The following is a 23,368-nucleotide window of genomic DNA, read 5'->3' as shown; positions in this document are numbered from 1 at the left end:
CTACCAGCGTGTGTATTGCCAACAGTAAAATTCGGAGGCGGTGGTGTTATGGTATGGTCATGTTTTTCATGGGGGGGGGGGGGGGGGGGGCTTTCACCCCTTGTATTTTTGTGTAGCACTATCACAGCACAGGCCTACATTGATTTTTTAAGTACCTTCTTGCTTCCCACTGTTGAAGAGAAATTTTTCGATAGTAATTGCATCTTTCAACACAATAGAGCACTTGTTCATAATGCACGGCCTGTGGAGGAGTGGTTGCACTACAATAACATCCCTGTAATGGACTGGCCTGCACAGGCTCCTGACCTGAATCCTGTACAACACCTTTGGAATGTCTTGGACCGCCGACTTTGTGCCAGGCTATACTGACTGTGAGAGTGGATGATGTCATCAAGGCTAAGGGTGGGCCAATACCATACTGACTTTCAGCTTTACTGATGGAGGATGCCATGAACTTGTAATTCAGTTTCAGCTAGGTGTCCAGATACTTTTGATCACATGGTGTATGAGTGCTTAGGCTGATGCCATAGTCCTTGATTTCCAGAAGGTGTTCAATAGAGGAAGTGGTATGTTGTCAGTAGGCATACAAACGAAAGGTATGGAGCTTGGCTAGCTTTTGGAATGCACTTCCTTTTTGTAGCTGTAGGGAAAACCACACACACACACACACACACACACACACACACACACACACACACACACACACACACACACACCTGTCTCCGTACATTATGCTCAGTCCACATAATTTTCAATCAGAACTTTCCATACATTATTGTAACTGCATGTCATTCTTATCGGAGTGAAATATTCAAACGTAAAAGTAACTTTGGGTGTAAATGGAGGAATTGGCATATACTTTTCACAATATATTAGGTTGGTGCGTAAATTCACAGTGTTTTTGTCTTGCATGTTGGTATTCCAGTTCCTGTGAATTTATTTATTGATTGTCATTTTTTATTTGTAGTTTACTGTTGCTATTTGAGTTTAGATATTGTCATACATATTTGCAACTCAGCTCTGCAACAAGCATTAGGAAACTGAAGATGATAATTCTTTTTATTAATTTATGAGTGGAGCGCAGAAGGGGATGTAGGCGTGAGAGATTGTTGGGAGATATGTTGTATTGCAGTGCAAAACTTTGCAATGTCAAATGTCAGTCAGTAAGAGAACATAGAATATGGCAAATGCAGTTCTTTTATAAATCATGATTTGTAAGCAGTGTCTTGGTCCTGAATAAAATTAAAAAGGTCTTACTACCAAGAACTAGTTTTATAGATGTGTGCATATATTAAGAGTAGTGAAATGAAATCATTGTTCCATTTTGAGCAGCTTGTGGATGTAGGTTATTGGAACTGCAACATGTAGTCTTGTTCCAGTCATTATCTCCCTTATGATGTTGACGTGGAAACAACCTTACAAAGAAAATACTTATCCATACCAACCTCACCTAATACTAAGCTAAGGAGTCTCTTTGTTAATTTGAGATTTGTATGCACTGTGACTCCTCAGCTTGTTCCACAGCTTAACGGCACCAAAAAATGAAAGGATGAAGAAAAATGAAATGTCTAAACTGGAATGTTTTTGAAAGTGATCATGGCAGAAAGTGCCACAAAGCTATGGCTGCCAGAGTTATAAATAAAGAGGTTTGAGAAAAATGTAAGCAAAAAGAAGCATGTGAAAAGAACAAAGGAAAAGAAAACTTAACTTCATTGGTTATCCTCTACAGCTGGTGTGCCAATGTTGACTGAGGAGGGAAAAGCTGGTGGTAAAAGGGCAAGAAGTAGACAAAGGTCAGTTTATGCCTGTAAGAAAGGAAGGGTAGCTTTACCACCAAACCAAGAAGTTGCAATTACAGAAGAGCATCTGAGAGACCATCTTGCTGCCAACCAATCGTAGGACTGAGGAGGAGAAGTTATGAATAGTAGTAGGCATGTAAAAAGTATTTTTCACGATAAGTTTAGTAATAGTAAGGAACCATATAATGGTTCAGTGTCGGTGCTGCCTGTTGTAGGGCATTGAAATTAATAGAAGAGTAAGCTATGAATATTTGAAAGTTTACAGACACATTCAAGAGCACCTATTACAGTATTTAGAGAGAGAAATTGTACAACTAAATTTTAGTCTAAAACACTCCACTGTCCATTAAAAACAAAGATTCCAAGACTTACCAAGCGGGAAGAAAGCGCCGGTAGATAGGCACAATAAATAAAACACACAAACACACACACAGAATTTCGAGCTTTCGCAACCGGCGGCTGTTTCGTCAGGAAAGAGGGAAGGAAAAGGAAAGATGAAAGGATGTGGGTTTTAAGGGAGAGGGTAAGGAGTGATTCCAATCCCGGGAGCAGAAAGACTTACCTTAGGGGGAAAAAAGGATAGGTATATACTCGCGCGCGCACACACACACACACACACACACACACACACACACACACACACACACACACACATATCCATCCATACATACACAGACACAAGCAGCTTGTGTCTGTGTATGGATGGATGGATGGATGGATGGATGGATGGATGGATGTGTGTGTGTGTGTGTGTGTGTGTGTGTGTGTGTGTGTGCGTGCGTGCGTGTGTGTGTGTGCGCGTGCGCGCGCGCGTGCGTGCGTGCAAGAACAACAAAGTTCAGTGACCGTGGGTCTGGCATTCGTGAATCTGTACCAGGAACAGCTGAAACCTCACATGAAACGTCAAGAACAAGAAGAAGAACTACAAAAGCCAATTTTGCAACAACAGCAGCAAATGCAGCTTATACTGCGCCAGCTCATCAAGCCAGAACAGCATCCACCACAAACATTTGAGCAATTTCGCCCAGAAGACTAAGACTGGGACTCGTACTACAAAAATCTGCAGCTCCACTTCCGGGTGAGTAGAATAACCAAGATTGCTGAAGAGGGTGCTTTTATCATCTGATAACATGGAAGCTTCAACAGAAATTAAGTCCTCTTGATAAACTCAAGTGTTTAGATTTGTTTGAAATCCATGCTTATGCATTATGAACAACAAATGTGTAGCAGCTGGACTCACTATTTGTTGTCACGAGCATTTTCATCAATCGTATGCTTTGTGGGCAGCTGATCTCAATGGGCTGCCCTGTAAGTCCTTTGATTTAGTGTCAAGTAAAGGGTCTCAGCCAAAGGCACCGTCAGTCCTGTGACAGTCTTGACTGCTAGTTTCTGTAGCTGCATTATGGGCTGGAGAATTGTAGGACTTCCATTGATAGATAGGGGTGCACAACACAGAGGAAGCAGTTACTTGGTTAGCAGAGTTCATGAAGGTTTTTATGCTAGATGATAGTCTTCTGATGAAGGCTGGCCAGTTGATATGCAGAGCGCAAAATCAGATCTTATACGAAGACTCTTCGACTGTCAAAATTTTAACAGGAAGTTACCAGACTGTAATAACAAATTTCATGAATTTACTTCCCTCTAGGAAAGATGCCACAATCAAATGATACTCTGAACAGTGAGGTGAGTGAAACCCGAAGTAGAAAGCTCCAGAATATTTAATGAGGCTAGAATCTATATTGAAAATACAGGTTAGACACCATAGGACATGGTGTGTTCATTGCAGTGGTTAAAAATACCTTTTGTCAATGTCAAAATTTAGTCTAACTGTGAATTTATGCGCACATGAATAACCAGCGTTGGTGAACTCAAATTAATCGTTGGATGTTTTTACTGGCCACCCAGTTCCATGGTAACAGTTGTAGAAACATGCAAAGAAAGTCTCTGGTCAGTAGTGTGTAAGTGACTTAAACCTACTTAGTATAGACTTGGACTTCATCGGATTCATTCTTCATTCCTGGTGGAATGGACAGACAGGTTTGAGTAGTAATTCTCAACACAGTTTTCCAAAAACTGTCTTGAAAATCTAGGTAAATAACCCACACACAATGGAAATATTTAAGACTTTGTAGCTATTAACAGGCCTCACTTTTCAACACTGTCACTACGGAGACAGGGGTAAGTGATCGTGATGTTGTCTTAGTGACAATGATTACTACATCGTCAAGAAGGCTAGAGGTGTTTTAATGCTAGGGGAGATAATAACCAGTTGTTAGCATCATACATTGATAAAGCCTGACATCATTTAGTTCCAATATGATGGATACAGAGGAATCGTGGCAAAGTTTAAACTAATTGGAAATCGAGCTGTGGATAAGTACATGCCAATTAAGTGGATTAAGGATGAAAAAACCCACATAACAAAATTTGGAAAATGCTGAAGAAAAAGATATTGTTGCACTCTCAGACCAAAAAGAATATGGAAATGTCGACAGGCAAAAAGTTATTAAAAATTTGTGTGTCTATAAAAGACAGATACATGAAACGTACAGCTGCAACTGTCTTGCCTTAGTGAAGGCTTCAACCCAGTCACTCGTTGATCAGTCAGGTAAGGCAGTAGAAAGTAGTAGAAGTGAAGCTGAAGTTTCACATTGTGAATTCAAAAAGTCATTCACAAAAGACTACATACCATCGTTTGACTGTCACACACAATCCTGTATGGGCAATATTTCATCATCTGATTGCCCCACTAACTCCTTTGAGGACGACATACCATTGTTTGACTGTCGCACAGCCTCCTTTGTGGACAACGTACCATTGTTTGACTGTCACACAGGTTCCTGTGCAGACAACATTGAGAAGCAATTGAATGAGTTGAAAACAAATACTCACCAGGCCAATTCAGTTTTACCCAGAGTACTCTGTGGCATTGGCCCCTTACTGAGCTTTTATTTACCCTCTTATTTTTCATACTTTTATTGTGAACCTCAAAGTCTCAAGCAATTGGACAAAAAGCGCAGGTGACTCTTGTATAAGAGGGGTAAAATTATATACCAATAGCATTAATATTGTTATGCTGCAGAATTCTTTAGCCTATTCTGATTTTAAATATAATAATTATCCTTGAGACAGAAAAGCTTTTGTCCACAAATTAGCACTGAGAGAACACGTTGCTCTCTTTTTACTCGGTGTCACATGAACCATGGATGGAGGGCAAGAGGCAGGTTCCATATTCCTGATTTCTGGAAAGCATTGGACACAGTGTCCAACTGTAGACTATTAACAAAGATCTGAGCCAATGGAAAAGGTTCCCAAATGTGTGAGTGCTCAATGACTTCTTAAGGGGATGTTTTATGTCCTATGCCGCCAATGTCAAATTATCCAATTTTGAGACCCATTATCTTGGAAACTTTTTAAGACACCAACTTACAATTTTCCATAATTATTGAATGTTCCGTTCTAGATACACTGATCTAGAATTATTACTAAAACTGTATTGTGGGGCATGTTAATTTTTTTTATCCAACACTCAATTTTTGACAATTTTGTAAATAAATGAACATAAAATCAAAACAACTCAGGATATTTTAATTATTCTAGTTCCATATGTGTTGAATCTCACACTTGGCATACTGTGGAAATTTCATGTCTCTACCATTAGTACTTTTTTAGAAAAAGGTCATTTATTGCAAAAAATGTAGTTTGGAGATATTGAGGTTTAAAACTTTTTTTATTACCATTTCTTATACAAAGTTAAATTGCTGTGTCTTATGCACTAGAATTGCCCTGGCCCACAGTCTGTGTCTTCTCCAGTGTCGCAACAGCCCAATGCTTGCCTCCTCCTTTTCTTTTTTGCTTCTTTTGTCATTTTCTGAGCAGCTAACTCTGCTTCATGTACATGAAGATCATCTAGCTCCTGCAGTCTTTTAGCTGTGTTCTGTCCAAATCTTACCCCTAACTTTTCCAGAACCTTAGGTCTTTCATAGTTCCCACCATTAAAAGTTATTACAGCATCAGACACTGCTAACTTTAGAGTCATAAGGGCAACAAATACATTTTTAGGCACATGGCACCACAAAACATTATTGATGGACTCATTCACATTCTGGGTCTTCCCATGTAAACACATCTTTAGTAGCTCAGGGTTTGTCACATCTCTGTAAACAGGTTTTATTGCCTCCATTGCTGCCAAAGGAATAGAAAGTGTGTGTGTAAATTCATGCACGGTGCCAGAAAATTCAGATTGCCACCAAGTGTTTGTTGGAGGTGGACACAAAGCATGAAACGGCTTTTCATTGGTTGAGATTTGATGAAAGAAAGTGCTCAACACAGCTATTTTCTTATTCTCAAAATTGTCACAGTTATCTCTAATGGCCTTCCCATAATATTCCTGTAATTCATCAATTATTTTGTCCATTAGTCTTCCAGCACATTTTATTGTCTTGCCATCAGAGAGCTTTTTGTTACCCAGCTTGGTTTTTAGGTTACATAGACGTGTTCCTATCCTTTTCTTGATGTGTCCTACATATTAAAGATTTTGTGTAGGAACATCATATGGCTTACTGTTTTGTACTGCAATGAAAGCCTTGCTGTCTCCATCATCTAAGTAATTCACGTATCTGACACTGCTCTCCTGTGAACACAGGAAAATGTTAACTGCTCCTTTTACCTCCATTCCTCCACTTCTGCCATCATAATTTCATATACATTGCTGCTTATGAAGTAATCTGTTGTTCTGGTTCACTGTACAACCTTGGCAGTATTTACTGAGAACTTCAAATCCCAAAACTTCTTCAATGTCAATACTTATTGCAGATGTAAAACCATTTTTAGAACTAAACCCATACTTTTGTTAGGGATCCATCCACAGCATGGCTGATACCTGTGTCACCCTCATTTTGTTCAACAGCTTCTGATGTAGCAGCAACCATTGAATCTTGAGCCACAGCATTTATAGATTCTCCAATTGCTGTTAGATATTTCATATACCTAGAAGGTTGTTTTGGCAAATTCAACATGGTGCAGAGAACATTAACAGCCCTTGCACATTTACCAATGCATCTAAGGCCATAGAACAGTCCCACATTAGTTTCATACAATTCGCTACGTGAACGCTTTGATGAAGTATGAAAAGCTTTTTTGTTTTTGCACTCCTGACAGTTAATAATTAATTTAGACACATCTATTCTAGTTCCAATATCCTCATAAAGTTTTTCACCACCACAAAGACAGCAAGAGACAGTTTCAGAAAGAACTCGTGCAAGGATTTGCAGATCAATAATGATGTTGTCCATAATATCATTACTTTTACTACTGTCACACGTTTCTAAAGGTACTTTTCTTTTCAATGCACTAGGGGGTGTGGTCACTTCATAAACATTATTGTGGTTTCCTTCACTGCTAGCACACGTGTTTTCAAGTACTTCAGAAGAAAATGCAGGTCTCACATATCTGTTAGCTGCAAATTTGCATTTCTTGAAATTACTTTTATGCGTAGTTATTTTATTTATGTATAAAAAGCAATAGAAGTTAGATTACTCCAAAAATAGCCAATAATCACACTACTTTCAATGAAAACTAGTATCAGAAACAAAGCACTGACTTGTTTATTTGTAATGCCAACTTCTGAGACGTAGCAGTAGGCATAAAACAAAGCAATTCACAGCCTTCTAGACTGTGTAGTTTCCAAGGTATGACTGCTCAACTGTGGCAGTATATGTATAGCCATGAAATTTGACAGTCGCACATCAACATTCAAAATATTATTTAAAAGTCTCACAATTGTCTGATTTTAATTTATTATATACCAAAATGTTCAGGAAAGTCCAAAATACATTATGGAGTAGAAAACAAAAAACTTCAAATTTCAACGAATTTCATTTACAGTGTCCCCTTAAGTTATAGAACTCGATATGTTGTCCTTGACTGCAAGTATCCTTCAGAGATAAAGTTATTGTCAGGAGTGCCCTAAGAGAGCTTGATCGCATTGCACAATCTGCAAACTGCTGTAGTACATGGGTAAATGTTTTGATTGAGTGACTGTTAGTGGATATAGGATGACTTAGAATTCCAGTTCGGTGTGATGAATGGCAGCTTGCTTTAAACGTAGAAAGCACAAGTCGATGAATATGAGAAGAAAAAGAAATTGTGAAATGTTAAAATCTATCAACTAAATATCTATATGTAATGTTGCAAAGTGATGTGAAATGGAATGAGCATATAACGTTGGTAGGAGGAAAAGTGAATGGTTAGCTTAGTTTTAGTGGCAAAATTTTAGGAAAATGTAGCTTTTTTATGAGGGAGACCTTATATAGATCAGTAGTGACCCATTCTTGGGTACTGCTCAAATGTTTGGCATCCCCGTGTAGTCGGTTGAAGAAAGAGATTGAAACTATTCAGAGATATGCTGTTAGATTTGTTACTGGTAGTTTTGATCAAAACACAGTTATTATAGATATGCTTTGTGAACTCAAATAGGAATCTCTGGGGGGAAGATGATGATCTCGTGAAACACTATTGAAAAAATTCATAGAACTGTCATTTGCAGCCAAGTGCAGAGCGATTCTACAACCGCCAGTGCACATTTTGTGCAAGGGCAACAAAGATGAGATGAGAGAAATCAGGGCTCATATGGAGGCATATGGACAGAGGAGGCATATGGACAGTCATGTTCCTTTCACTCCATTCACAAGCGGAATAGGAAAAGGAATGACTAATGACAATCAACTGGCATTCAACAACAACAAGAACAATAGCAGTAACAGTAATAACAAGAAGTAATTGTAGTGTGTGTGTGTGTGTGTGTGTGTGTGTGTGTGTGTGTGTGTGTGTGTGCGTGCGCGCGCGCGCATGAACACAGTTGAACAATGTAAATATCCACAGGAGATAATAATATCAACAGACTAGTTAGTCTTTTAGTACTCACACTAACTTTGCCAAAAAAACTTGACCTATGATCTTCATGGTATTATCCTTTCTTTATCAAGTTCAGGAACCAGTTTTTTTCTCAAATATTGATGCTTACCCATTTGTAATAGTCAAATATCACGGTTCAAAGCCTCAATTTATTGAATCATTGTTCAGATGATTAAAAAGTAGTTTTCTCTCAGTGGATAAAAGTAAATAAAATACATATTTACACATAAACAGATGAGTGATAGCTTTGTGACTTTAAGTATGCTAAAGTAAAGAAGAAAATTATGACCTGCTGCAGTAAACAGGAAAGTTTTTTTCCAATAATTGGTACAAAAGAGCAGATCTGGAATTTTTATGCTGTAGAAGCTAGATGAAGGAAAGATTGAGAGAGAGAGAGAGGGGGGGGGGAGAGGGGGGAGGGGGGGGGGGCTGAGCTCTGGTGGGGAAGTAAATCGGCCACACTCTCCCCAGTGGAACAAATTGGTAATTCTCTTTAAGTGATTTACGAAAATCTTAAAAAACCCGAACCTGAATGACCAGGTTGGAATTTGAACCTGACTCCTCTCAAATGCAAGGTCAGCACAGTCTTATTTGGTATGCAGACAGAAAGGAGATGAACTTCATACAAGCAGAGAAGTGTTATTTATTATTTTCATTTTCTGTAGCAGTCGCATTTGTAATGCTGAACTGACAATTAAACTTATAATTATTTGTCATTGAGTGAGATCACTTGATCAATTATTTTATGTTGTGACTGATCACTAAACTGTCAAGTTAGTTAGAACTGTTCTTACAAATTGATGATAAAGGTTCAAAAGATTTGTTATTTCACAAAGCATCTTCAGAGTAATTTAACATGCTTATATTACAGGGTGATTCAAAAAGAATACCACAACTTTAGGAATTTAAAACTCTGCAACGACAAAAGGCAGAGCTAAGCACTATCTGTCGGCGAATTAAGGGAGCTATAAAGTTTCATTTAGTTGTACATTTATTCGCTTGAGGCGCTGTTGACTAGGTGTCAGCGTCAGTTGATGCTAAGATGGCGACCGCTCAACAGAAAGCTTTTTGTGTTATTGAGTACGGCAGAAGTGAACCGACGACAGTTGTTCAGCGTGCATTTCTAACGAAGTATGGTGTTAAACCTCCTGATAGGTGGTGTATTAAACGTTGGTATAAACAGTTTACAGAGAATGGGTGTTTGTGCAAAGGGAAAAGTTCTGGACGGCGGAGAACGAGTGATGAAAATGTAGCACGCATCCAGCAAGAATTTGTTCGCAGCCCAGGAAAATCGACTCGCAGGGCTAGCAGAGAGCTGCAAATTCCACAATCAACTGTATGGAGAGCCACCACATTGGCACTTATCTGTCCGTAACTACCTGAACGTCAACTACCCGAGGCGATGGATTGGTCGCCAGGCAGCCCGTGACAGAGCACTTCATCACTGGCCTCCAAGAAGCCCTGATCTTACCCCCTGCGATTTTTTCTTATGGGGGTATGTTAAGGGTATGGTGTTTTGGCCACCTCTCCCAGCCACCATTGATGATTTGAAATGAGAAGTAACAGCAGCTATCCAAACTGTTACACCTGATATGGCACAGAGAGTGTGGAACGAGTTGGAGTATCGGGTTGATATTGCTCGAGTGTCTGGAGGGGGCTATATTGAACATCTCTGAACTTGTTTTTGAGTGAAAAAAACCTTTTAAATACTTTTTGTAATGATGTATAACAGAAGGTTATATTATGTTTCTTTCATTCAATACACATTTTTAAAGTTGTGGTATTCTTTTTGAATCACCCTGTATTTAATGAGTGTATATCTCTGATTCAAATTAACATTGCTCTGCATGTACTGATAATTAATGAAGTTTGAAATATATCAAAAGAAAAGGAAAGAAACTTGAAAATAGTTTTTCCACAGTTCATGTGTTAATAAATGTAGTGCTCTCTTCTTTTAGATGTTATGTGCTGTTAAATACCAGTGCAGCTGCTTATAAAATTACTTTTTCTTATTGATATAACAGTGAATAAGTTTTTTTTCTTTGCAGGACAAATTTTTTTATGAAGGAAAACAAGTATTTCTCACAGCTAAGCTTTTGGCTCCCATTTGGTTATGTGTTTACACTGGGTTTGTTTTTCACAGAAGACAGCCAATATACTAAAGTTCTTCATCGGGATCAGACAGATGAATGGAAAGGTATTATTGTTGTTGCTATTATTACTAAAACATTGTTGTTGTCATCTTCTTTTTCTCTATTAACAATATCAAATGATACTTGTTTAAAATCCAATGTTTCTTTAACATTTTATTGTTGTAATTGACAGTGCCTGGAGAGCCAATATTTTGTTGTGTGTTGGGGTCTGTACTACAGTCCCAATATGTGATGTTTCATATAATTTAGTAGAAATTACTTTCTCAAGACATTTACCACCATAGTGTAGACTATGGTTTAATTTTGAAATTAAATTCATTCGTCATGGTTAGGTCAGTCACAGAACTACATGTTTTACCTGCTCATACTTTTCAGTACTTAGCTAAATGATTTTAAACAGAACTAAAGCCTCACTCGAAGAGTCCTCTTTGGTAATGACTTCTGCTTTTTTTGGTTATGTTTCAAGTAACTGCATGAAGGACCAATCACCTACCTCTCTACAGCATAAACTGTTTTTCGGTGTGCTTGGAGTATAACTCCACACTGAAAGCATTGGAGAAAAATAAGAAACAACTTCATCAGTTACAAAACTTGTATGATAGGATGAATAGAACAATTAGAACAAGTTTCAAACACAACAACGGAATAAAACATTGATTTTGTAAATACAAATTGTATAATTCCATAAATACTGTGCTAAGAGGATAGAGGTGATAATATCAACTCAGGAAATTTCCATGGTTGAAAATTTGGAAGTGTGTATTTGCAATAAAAAAAGTTATTAGTTGTGGTTGAATTGTAGCTGCAGATCTGATTCAGGTAGAGTTCGATCCAATTTAATGGGCCGATGCACCTCATCCATCTGTTTTTGTACAATACGCAGTCGATAAAAATGATGAAATTGCTTAATACAATCAGGTTATAGCATTATTATTAGTACTCATTTGTGTGAGATTTCTTCTTTTAACATTCATGTCTGTCAGAGAAATAATGGCAGACAAATTTCTTGGTATAAAGAAAATTATTTCTTTGTAAAAGTAGTTCTTAAAATATTTCTTGAGGTAGTTGATTGCTTGTCATTGTAAGAATGCAGCTCTTGAAAATAAAAACTCCTTATACAGAATGTCTGAGGAGCAATGGTCAGTATTCAGGGATATGGTAGGAACGATCATTTGAAGCAAGAGTGCATACCTTAAGGGCTGTGGGTACTTGCTCGGTGTAAGAGATGTGTTTCACAGTAGCAAAGATGAATAAGTGGTCATAGATTTTAAGTTATGCATTTTAGAGCCCATGTTTACTTGACTTTTATTACTTCATATTATCGTTCCATCATATTCCTGAAAATTGAACTAGGACACTCTGTATAAATCCATGATTGAGTTGTTCTAAAATCCCTAATTTTGGCAGCTTTTTATTTTGGAGGCATGTTTATTTAAAAGTGAGTAGAAAGTATAATGAATTGTGTAACAAATATGCTTATTAAAACAAGAAAAAAATGGCACTGTTGAAATCTTGTTGTAAGAAACACAGTTTGATGTATGTTTCAAAGCTGAAAAACTGAGTTTTTGAAAGGAATAAGTATACGAATTGAGAAATCATTAAATTTACATTTGATATATGATAAGTATTATTTTGTATTACAAGTAAACTCATATTGATTAGGGGATAATGTTCACCGCATTGCGACTTTGGATAAACCACGTGTCCCCTGGGTCATACTAAGTGGCAAGCATGTCATGGAGCTCAGATTTAGTTAGTTGGGTATGGACTTGAGGAATCCTGGTTTCCCAAGCTGAGGTTTGCTCAGTGCCACCAGTCCTCTGTAAACATTCATGCCATCACCAGTAAGGTCATCTTTTGTTCAGGCATGGAGATCAGTTCTGTATGAGGAGTCTGAATTCCTCAAAATGGGTTCTATATCTTTTCATATTCCATTGAACTATGGAAGCCATTTTAGTGCCGACATTTTAATTTTACCGTCTATCTTTGTGCTGGTACGGTGAAGCACTGGTAGAATGAGAGTGAGTGGAAGGGCTGTCTGGGTCTGGTGTTGAGGCATCTAACTCCATGATGTCCTCCTCATTATTCAGATGTGCTGATGTGACGTCTTAGGTCACCCAGGACAGCTTTTGACCCAATGTTGTGATCTGTTCCCTGCCTAGCTTACCACAGAGATTGATGGGGAAAAGTAAAAATTGAGAGTGTGCTTGGGTTGCTCCATCTTTACTCTGTTAGTGGTGGAACATTATGTGTCATAGGGAATGGGGATCTGAGCATAATCGCCTGTATTGCAAGGATGCTGAAGCCCACTTTTAGAAAAGGGACCCTCTGTGTCAAGGTACACTGCACACTGATTAGACGTATGATTGTTCGGTCCGAACTGTTGTTAGCAGGCAACCTCTGGGGAACCTGCCACACATGAGTTGGATAATGCTTACTGAGGCATGTGGGACTGGGGCTCTGTCTGCTTGGATCTTCATATCTTTAGCTATTCGTGGGAACACCATAGCAAATCTGTAGTGGACAGGAAAGTGGAGCCATGCCAACTCGAATGCTGTTGCCAACTGTGCTAGGATTCTCTGTTGAGGATCCATGGTACGAACAGCCCAGTCAAGGAGGTCCCACAGATTCTCAATTGTGTGTAAATCTGGGGAGTTTGTTGGTCAGGGGAGCATGGTAAACTGACACTGGTGTTCTCCGAGCCACTCACGTACACTGTGAGCAGTGTGACATTTTGCATTGTCCTACTGTAATCGGGCAACAAAAAAACAAACTGCATATTGGAGTGTAACAGTTATTGGGATATTGGGATAGACAGAATGATGAGATCACCCAAGGAATGCCACAAAAATGTTCCCCAGACCATAACACTCCCTCCTCTCACGTGGCCCCTTCTGATGATTGTTGCTGGGTATTTGCTTTCAGAAGTTTCACACCATACATGCCAATGGCCATCTGTCTGGCTGAACACACAACCTGATTCATCTGAAAATGCCAAATATCACCACTCAGTGCACAACCAGTTGCAGTATTGGTGTGCAAATTCCAGTCCTCATCACCGATGAAAAACAGCCATTACAGGTGCATGAACCAGGCACCTGCTGTGGAGGCCCATTTCCAGCAACATTCACTGAACAATTTATTGGGATGTGGACTGTCATTCGCTCAGTAGATGCATGTCTGTTCTCTGTACACATTTCTACAGCTGTTGTTCACCCCTGTCCTCTATGGCTCATAGTGCACCATATTTGCCTTGGTGCTGGTTTCTGATATAGCGCCATATTGCCATGGTGGCACAGAAATGCTTCCACTGTGGCCTGGAACCCATTGATGATGCCCTTTTCAACATGAGATAAATCACTTCGTTTCTGCATTATGACAATGACTGCACTGTTTTCCATGTCCCCTGGCACACTTTATATACTCTCCATTCTAGTGCTGCCATCTGCCATCCATAAGTAGTTGTTATGTTGAATGTTGATATGTTGATGTTGAACATTGCCACATTCATGTGGCTGGACTGTGTATTACGGTGTATTATGGATATGCCTATCATGGAACTGTAAATGGAATGGGCATCACAGGCAATAGTTGAATGTTGAACAAAGGGCATGAAGGAATAATGGAGAGATTGAGAAGACTGCCATTTTCATTGTAACATGTGCAGATCATGGTAGGGTTCCTCCAACTTGAACCACATACCTAACCAAAGAGGCATTTCCAGGGCAAGAGATGGGATGGGACTGGTCATCAAAGACACATTCCTCTCGCCCCCCCAACTCCCTCCCTTGCCATTAAGCACAATGTTACAAGCAGTAGGCTATTATGATCAGTACCCTTGTTAATGTAATTGTGTGCTCTGTGAACCTGCTGCTGACTCACAGTTTATTGCTGAACCTTCATTTCTCCTCTTAGCAATTCTTAATGCATACAACTCGCTGTGGGAATCAAACACCACTTGCATCAAGGATTGAGTGATTGGGGATCTTAACGCAAACAAAAAGCATTATACTGACAAAAATGGGTCAAGCTATGTATTTCAGAACTGCTACATGTTCATCTACAACCATAGACTTCTCCTCCTACTGCTCACCTGTCCTTGCAGGTGCTACTCTGTGGAAGGTGGATGATGATCTTCATGGATGTGACCACTGTCCCATCTGGACCACTACCTCATCTGGATCCATGTACCAGGTGGAGATGGTACTGAAGGGAACCTCCCAAGTTGCCTGTTCAGGAAACTGACTGGATAGTTTACAGCTTGTTAGCTGTTTTCAAGCATTGTGAACATGTCCAGAACTGTGTGTATCACATTAAAGCCATGATTTACAAAGCTGGTGCTGTATCCATCCCCAAGATGTCGGGAGCAACAAGGAGATAGTCTGTCCCTTGGTAGAAGGATGAGTGTTATTCTGCAATCAAGGGCAGGAGGGTAGCTCTGTGATGGTTCAATTTGTGCTCTGAAGTTGTGAATGTTGCAGCCTTTCAAAAAGACCAAAGGCAAGGAGAATAATTAGAGAGAGTAAGAAGAAGTCTTCACAAGAGTTCCTGAACTCCATCATTTGATCGACATCTGCAAATTGAGTATGGGAAGCCATTAGGATGATTTCCAGATGACCATCAGGACTGCCTGTAGCAGCTGTGCAAGAACGGGGATACTACCTAGCATCACCAGGAAATCACTTGGGCAGTGGGTGAAGCATATAAGAACATTAAAACTGATTCTAGCCAGGATCTAGCTTTCTGACTTTATCAGATGGTACACAAGAGGTCTGTCTGGGATTTCCTTTCCACCAACATGGATTAATTCAACTAGCCTTCATCTCTTTGGGAGTTGGATTCTTCATTCTCAGTAGCTCATGTTACTAGGCCTTGTCACAACCCGATAATATAAAACATGTTGAAACAGTTGGACCTGTATTTGGAGGAGGTCCTCCTTCAGCTCTTTAATGAAATTTGTGTGTTAGAAGTTTTCCCAGCTCACAGAAAGAAAGTATTTTAAATCCAGTTTTAAAACCAAGGAATGATTGTACTCGCCTTGGTGGTTATCTTAGCAATGTAGGAAATACACTTGAACGTATGGTCAACAGTTGCAGCTCTTAAAATCAGTGCTGTTTCTCCCCACTTTCATACAGTCCTTCCTATCAAAGTATCTTAGGTACAAGATCAGGAACGTGCTGCTGGTGACCCTCAAGGGGGAGCGTTTAAATTGTAACGGTGTTTACCATTGTGATAAACAATATTACATCCACAGTAAGCAGTCCTGTACAATGTTCCTTGTTTATGGACAACTTCTCCATTTTCTGTGAATCCTCCAACCTTCCAACAGCTACTTGACAATTGCTTTTGACGATTAGGTAGTTGAAGAAATGGGGAAACACCATAAGCTTTAAATCCTATTTAGAGAAAACTGGTAGTGTTGATTTTAATCATTCCTGCTCAGTTTTTAATTTACATGTTTTAAGACTGGGATATACCATCTTCACTTATAAGAAAAGGGTGAATTTTCGTAACCTCACTTATTATGAAAAGCTGATGTGGCTTCCACACCTTAAAGCAGCCATCCTCAAAGAGAGAGAGAGAGAGAGAGAGAGAGAGAGAGAGAGAGAGAGAGAGAGAGAGAGTGTGTGTGTGTGTGTGTGTGTGTGTGTGAGAGAGAGAGAGAGAGAGAGAGAGAGAGAGAGAGAGAGAGAGAGAGAGAGAGAGGGGGGGGGGGGGGGGGTGGGGGGGGCGCACAGAGAGTAATAGAAGAGGATGCTGACTTTCATTTAAATATAAATATTTCATATTATGTAAGGAAAAAATTTCCCACGAACAAATATTGCTAGTGTCAGATACTCATTTCCATGGATCCATTGTCAGTTTGCTGTCTTATTTCACAAGAATTGACCATTAAATTCTATCGGAGGAATTCTGAGAAAATTCATGAGTGATATTTCATCATATTGCTGCTAAAGCACTAAGAACGTCCCTAGAGGTATTTTATTTATATCACAAAATCCAAATCACCATCATTACTGCTGCGAAATTAGTTCTTCCCATCAAAATGTGTGAAATCATTGATATCACTCTTATAAGATCCTGTGGCTTGTCCTATTGTTGGAGTAGCCGCTGAAATGAAAAATCAGTTGTTACCACATCTTCACGAGCCCAAAGTTCGCCCTGCAACTTGATGACAGTACTGTTATTGGAAATCTTTATGTTTTCTTCTTTTTGTACACTGCTGTCATGAAAATGAAATGCATAAGGACTTCCCATTTTGTAAACCTCTGAAAGGGAAGACTATATACAGAGGTATTTTCTTTTCTGTGAATTTCTCTTTGGTTGACTACAGTCTGTCATGAGCGAGTTGCGGTGGTGTATGTACTGATGGGCTGGTAGCATTTACTCAAACTAAAAAGGCGTTCATGACTAGAGTGTGTGCTGTTCATCCTCCTGTACAAGTCACACATTGTGTTATACACAGGGAGGCACTTGCTTCTAAAGTAGTAGCCAGCAAAGTGCTGAAAGATGCAATGAGTGTCATAACTTTGGTGAAAGCAGGAGCTTAAACAGTACACTATTTTCCATTCTTTACGGGTAGATGGCTACTCATGATTCACTTCCATTGGATATGAGAGTACATTGGTTGTCTCATTGTAACATTCATCATCACATTGTGGAGCTAGATGGAAAATGGCTTATCATACTGTGTGACTTGGCCAACATTTTTGGCCAACTAACTGATCTTAATGATCCCTTGAAGGGTTAAGCAATGATACCGTCTTTCTAAGTGAGAAAGTGCCTGCATTTAAGAGAGAACTTGGACTTTGGAAAACCCAGATGAAGAAGTGTAACTGTGAGGTGTTTTTTTGTCTGAATGATTTGCACAGGAAAATGAGTTGGATGTTGGTAAAATTAGTAGATTTGGCATAGTACACATCTACATAGTACATATCTAAAACTTTCATCATCAATTTGAGGGTAAATTTCCAGAACCTTCCTCTTAGTATGTCTGGATGCAAAATCCGTTTGATAGAATCATAACAGACCATGTGTCAACAGAAGAAGAGGAGGAACTAACAGAACTCTCAAGTGATGGAAACTTTGAAATGAATTTAAATCGAAGTCTCCTGAAAATTTTTGGGTGTAGACTCTAAACAAATTTCCCAGTATAGTATATCAAGAAGGGCAGTGGATGCATTATTACCCTTCACTTCAACTTACATCTGTGAATCAACATTTTCCACACTGGCATCAATCAGGATGAAACAATGGTCTTGACTGTAGCTGGAAGGGAATCTGATAATTGGTTTTCCAAAAATCCAACCAATAATTTATCTACTTTCTTCATAAATTGAAGCATACATGTCACACTAAATGTGCAAATGTCAGAAAAATTTCCAGGTTTTGAACAGGCTACAGTATTACATTTGCTTATTTCCCTTTTGGATTATCAGTTGAAGTATGGGAATTTAAATATTGACAATTGTATCAGCATTTGTACATTGTAATTTTTCTATTAAAACACTCTAAGTGAGTTGAAAGCAATATTGATGGAAACAGTTAAGCCTTAACTAACTGATTTGTGAGCTAATTTAATAAGAAAATGGGTATTGAAATGCAAATATTTGCCCAGCTGTGATTATTTATAAAGTAGTTGTAATACATGATTGCAAGTTCTCATGGTGAAATGAATTAATAAAATGTCCTCAGCCTCTAACTGCATGGTTAATTGTTAACTTTCACCATCTTTGAAAACTATACAAATGTATGACAAATTTGTGAAAACATTTTAACCCCGATGTGCTCAAAGACATCTCTCTTATTATTGTTATTATTATATTTTTTATTGTTGTAATGAACAATTGCAGTAAGTAGACAGAAAGTAGAAGTGATCCACAAAACTATAGTCCAGTATCCTTAACACATTTGTTGTACTCCCCAGGGGGCTCACCTCTCTTTCATGAGTTCGTGCTTGGCTCCCACGGGGCCCCAACCTTTGCAGCACCTTTTCCATTTCTGTGTTGCATGTCTATCCTCCTGCTATCCTTTTCCCTGCCCTTGGGAACATTCTGGGGTGTTTTTGGGACTGTGTTCTGCATTTTCAATGGCTGGCATAAGAACAGTCTCACCACTGTTTTTCATTTCTTTTTTCCTTTCTTCATTCACCTTCTCCTCTCCTTCCTCTGCTTCAGTGTTTGAGAGGCCCCTCTTTTTCTTCTTCCTCTCTGCGCACTCTTGAAGTGTGGCCCACGTGTCTGACACGTAATAGATGACTGAGTGATGCATAATTCCCAGCCCCCGGTCAACAGGGAGGGTTTGCACATACCCCTGGTACAGGCCAGCCCGAGGGAGGGGTGACTGCCTGAGCTGTTATCTTCCCAAATTGCCGATTGGTCCCTCTGTCAGATGTTTAGGGGTTGTGACCAGAGATGTGAACAATAACCTAAGGCGGGTGAGCCCCCTCTCTGAGGGGGGTCCCCAATTGGAAGGAGCGTGTCACCAGAGATGCTGGCAGCCATGGGGGATTTTCTCACAAGGAGCCATTCATCATCTTCGCAGTCCACACCTACCAAACGTAAATGGAAGGAAGCTCCTGATTAAAAGACCCTTCCAGGTGCACGATGGGTCCTTGTGGTTCCACATACTGAAGATGATCAGTTCTTAGCAAACATACATCAGTTTCCTACTCAGGAAGATGTTGGTGCAGTTGCCAGCCCTGTGAAATCGGGCTCTTGTTTACACAATGGTACTTTGCTTTTGGAGACTACTTCTGATTCTCAAGCACAATTATTGTTTGCCACTTTGCTTCTCTACAGCTATCCTTTTCATGTCAAGCCCATAGAATTCTGAAATTTTCCCATGGCATTATTTACACCAGGCTCCTCGATGGTCTGACTGAAGCAGAAATCCAAACGTACCTCTTTGATCAGGGCATCATTGTAATCCATTGAGTGATGAAAAAGGTGGGTGAATCCTTAGTTCCCACACACAATATTTCTCACATTTGATAGAGTAGTGCTTCCATCAAAGATCAAAGCTGGCTGTGTTATCACGGTCTGAACATACATTCTGGACCAGATGTCATCGTTTCAACCACACTCGAATGTCCCGTTGAAACTCGGACAAATGTGCTACGTATGGTAGGGATGTGCCCAAGGGCAGTTGGCTGCCTCCTTGTCCCCACTTTATCAACTGCAATGGCGACCATGTCACTTCCTTTAAGATCATCTCGTGTATCTCTATAAAAGGGCTGTCCAGAAGAATTGGGTAAAGGAAAAAGTGTGATACCCAGTCACTTGGCAAGTTATTGGCTAGTCCCAAACCCTGCATTCTACCATCTGGCACTTACAGTAGTGTTCTTGCTACATCTCGCTCCATGAAGGACATGACCATGCAGACATGCGACCTCAAATTCAGCGCTGTGGTTGTGAAATCGCTCAGTGTCGTGGTAGCATCGCCTTTTCCTTGTCCAGCTGTGCAACTAGCCACCAAACAATCACTTGGGGCAAAGTTACCTGCTGCACAACCACCAGGCCAAAAAGGACAGAAAGAATACTCCTGTAACATCTTCCTACATCCCTCCAGTCAACAAACATAAGAGTCTTCCTCTGCCAACCAGAAAGGCTTAAAGAAGTCAAACAAAGTCAAACAGTCTTCATTTCCAACTTGGAAAGCGTCTCTGATGGTGCCATTACTCGATACCCGCTCCCAGCCAACCTCTGTATCGCCAGTGCACACCACAAACTGCTTTTCTGCCCTGGACTCAGATTGACAAAGGGAAAATGCCGACTCCTCTGTAGATCTCATGGAGCCTCTGCGCCCTGTAGCCGTGAGTCTTTGAAGGCTGGCACTCGGCAGGCGTCGAGGTGACACCCCTTCATTTTTTCCCTCCTCCTCTTTCCTCATTATCAATCTCCTTCAATGGAACGTTCATGGCCTTCAGTCAAACAAAGATGATTTACGACTGCTCTTAGAATGGCAGTGTCCGCGTGTTCTCTGCCTCCAGGAAACAAACTTGCATCCTCACTACTGTTTGAGCTCTTGCATTTCTTGCTGGTCCATTTTGACCATCCCCCTGAGGACGGCATTCCATCTCGTGGGGAATTCATGCTGCTCATACGGGATGAAGTTCATAGTCAACCCATCTCCCTGTCTACCCATCCTCAACCTGTTGCAGTTTGCCTTTTCCTTCCTCACTTAACCTTTTCTTTTGTACTGTACACATTCCTCTGTCATTCAATGTCACCAGGGTAGACGTATTGGACAACTACCTCACCCTTTTCTGCTGCTCGATGAGTTTAATTCTCCAATTTCCATCCTGACAGTAGCAGACCACATCATAGTGGACCCTATACCTATCCCCAACATCCTGGGTTACCATTTTGCGAAGGTTTTGAACTCCTCCCACTATTGCCGTCCCTGCTCCATTGGAAACGAACTGAGGAAGCTTAAGCAACACCTTTCTCTTCTCAGAATTGGGAGTGCTACAGTGCTGCCTTTCTATGAGGCAGCTAGATCATGCTCTCACTTCATCTTGATCCTCCACCCAAGATCCAGATGATGATCACATTAAGATTTTCTTGTGGGCAAACAGTTCCTCCTTCATACATACAACTGGATCTGGGCAGAGAGTACGTTTCCCAGATGCTAGCATGAGGTCATTTTCATACCAATACCTAAGCTTGATAAGGGCGAACATCTTCCTTCTAGCTACTGCCCCATTTCTCTCTTCAGCTGTGTTTGCAAGGTGATGGACCATACGATTCATGCCCGGCTAGTATGGTGGCTCACATCTCGCAATTTACTAATCACTGCAAAGTGTGCATTTCAGTCATTCCATTCTGTAGTTGACCATCACATCACTTTGACATCCATGTCATGAATGTTTTTCTGTGGATATCCAAAACTCGGAGAAAGCCTAAAACATCTGCTAGAGGACTGGTATCCTCCTTACTCTCTACATGTGGGGCTTCTGTTGCCACATGCCCCATTTCATTCAGGAATTTTATTTTTAAAAGACAGATTTTTCAAGGTACATGTGGGTTGTGCCTTGTTGGACACCTTTATCTAAGTAAACGGTTTGTCTCAGTGTTCTGTCCAGAGCGTCTTCCTCTTTGTTATCGCCATTGACCCTATTGTAGCTTTTCTCCCAGCGGGAACCTCCAGCTCCCGTTTCATTGACAATTTTGCCATCTATTGCAGTTCTCCAAGTGTGGGGCGGAGGGTGGAATAGTTGTTATTAAATGTATAATGTAATATAGGAAAGATGCATTTCCTGGCCGATTAGCAACATATGTAGGGCGGCGGGTGGAATAATTGTTATATAAATGCTCCTATTATTTATTTATTGCTGTTGTTTGCCGTTCTCAACACTGGCTCTCTAACTACAATATTAGCAACCATAAAGTGATTAGCAAAACTTGAAACCTGTAATTAGAATTCCTAGTGCCCACTTCATCTGAGAAATACATTTATAGCTACAGCTTATAGCTCTGAGGAAGTAGGAGATTGTCTGGGATTCATAATCAAAAACAATTCTCTCTAAAATGTTCACTATATTCTGAAAGTCACAGACCAAAAAGAATCCACGCAATCCAACTACCAGAGCACTTCAAAGTCTAATGCGCTGATGCAACTATAACTGTTCAAATTAAATGTTTAAGTTGAATGTTCGCCATAATTTGATGATAATGTTCATCAAATGCCAAGCTAAATAATGGTAGAATGTCTGTCCCGTGGCGGCATGTGAAAATACAACATACGCAAACTGAAGATAGATCATTAAAGTCATCCCAGAATTAATACTTCACTCGAAAACGATTTAATGCTTACGCATATCCCTAGTAACTTATTACGGCATCCGAGGCTGTTCATAGCAATGATACCGACGCGACATGACTCCCGGCACAGGTGGTGCGCTAATCAGCGGCTAGAGAGAACTGGAGCCTTCTTCTCTCGTGCAGCGTTCTTATATATAAAGCCGTGGTGCGGACGACTAAGGGAACGCCTGATCAAATCCGCTCTACCGACTAGCCGCTGGGCTAGTACTGCACCACTTTAAGTTATCGAATAAATCATTGCTTCCTTTGCTGATGGCCGATGAAGCTCTCAATTTAAATGTGCAGTCAGCACACAGGTAAGTAATCGTAATAAAAGTCTGACATGGCTAAGTCAAATATTTTGGGCGAGATAATTAATTTAATTACACTACACGCAGTAGACGAGCTCTGAACTTGCCCTTTGGAGATACGCTATCGTTATAGTTTTATAGTTATTCAATTGAAACTTTTCACATCTTTATGATTATAGCGGATCTCCCTTCTACTTAAAATTAAACATCCTAGCCTTATTTATTCGCCGACTTAATCTATCTTGCTTCCTTAATTTCTAAGACAAAAACCAGAAAATCATGAATTTCAACTAAAATTTTAATTTGTGAGATCCAGAATACTGTTTCTACTAAATTATTATGTAAAAGGAATCTAAATACAAATTTTTAAGTTTCTAGCTCTTTTC

General features: G+C 39.9%; 1 protein-coding gene across 2 annotated transcripts in view; it reads left to right on the top strand.

Annotated features, from left to right (window-relative positions):
• LOC126354192 (N-acetylneuraminate 9-O-acetyltransferase) overlaps positions 1-23,368 on the top strand; it is a 254,852-nt gene that overhangs the window by 144,731 nt on the left and 86,753 nt on the right. For both annotated transcript variants that reach the window (XM_050003647.1, XM_050003646.1), the window contains one exon: positions 10,763-10,911. In XM_050003647.1, the coding sequence (XP_049859604.1) occupies positions 10,763-10,911 (149 nt within the window). The remainder of the gene's footprint in view (positions 1-10,762; positions 10,912-23,368) is intronic.

The sequence above is a fragment of the Schistocerca gregaria genome, chromosome 3 (genome assembly GCF_023897955.1).
Source record: "Schistocerca gregaria isolate iqSchGreg1 chromosome 3, iqSchGreg1.2, whole genome shotgun sequence".
Classification (NCBI taxonomy): Eukaryota; Metazoa; Arthropoda; class Insecta; order Orthoptera; family Acrididae; genus Schistocerca; species Schistocerca gregaria.
This window is presented reverse-complemented; position numbering and strand designations above follow the sequence as displayed.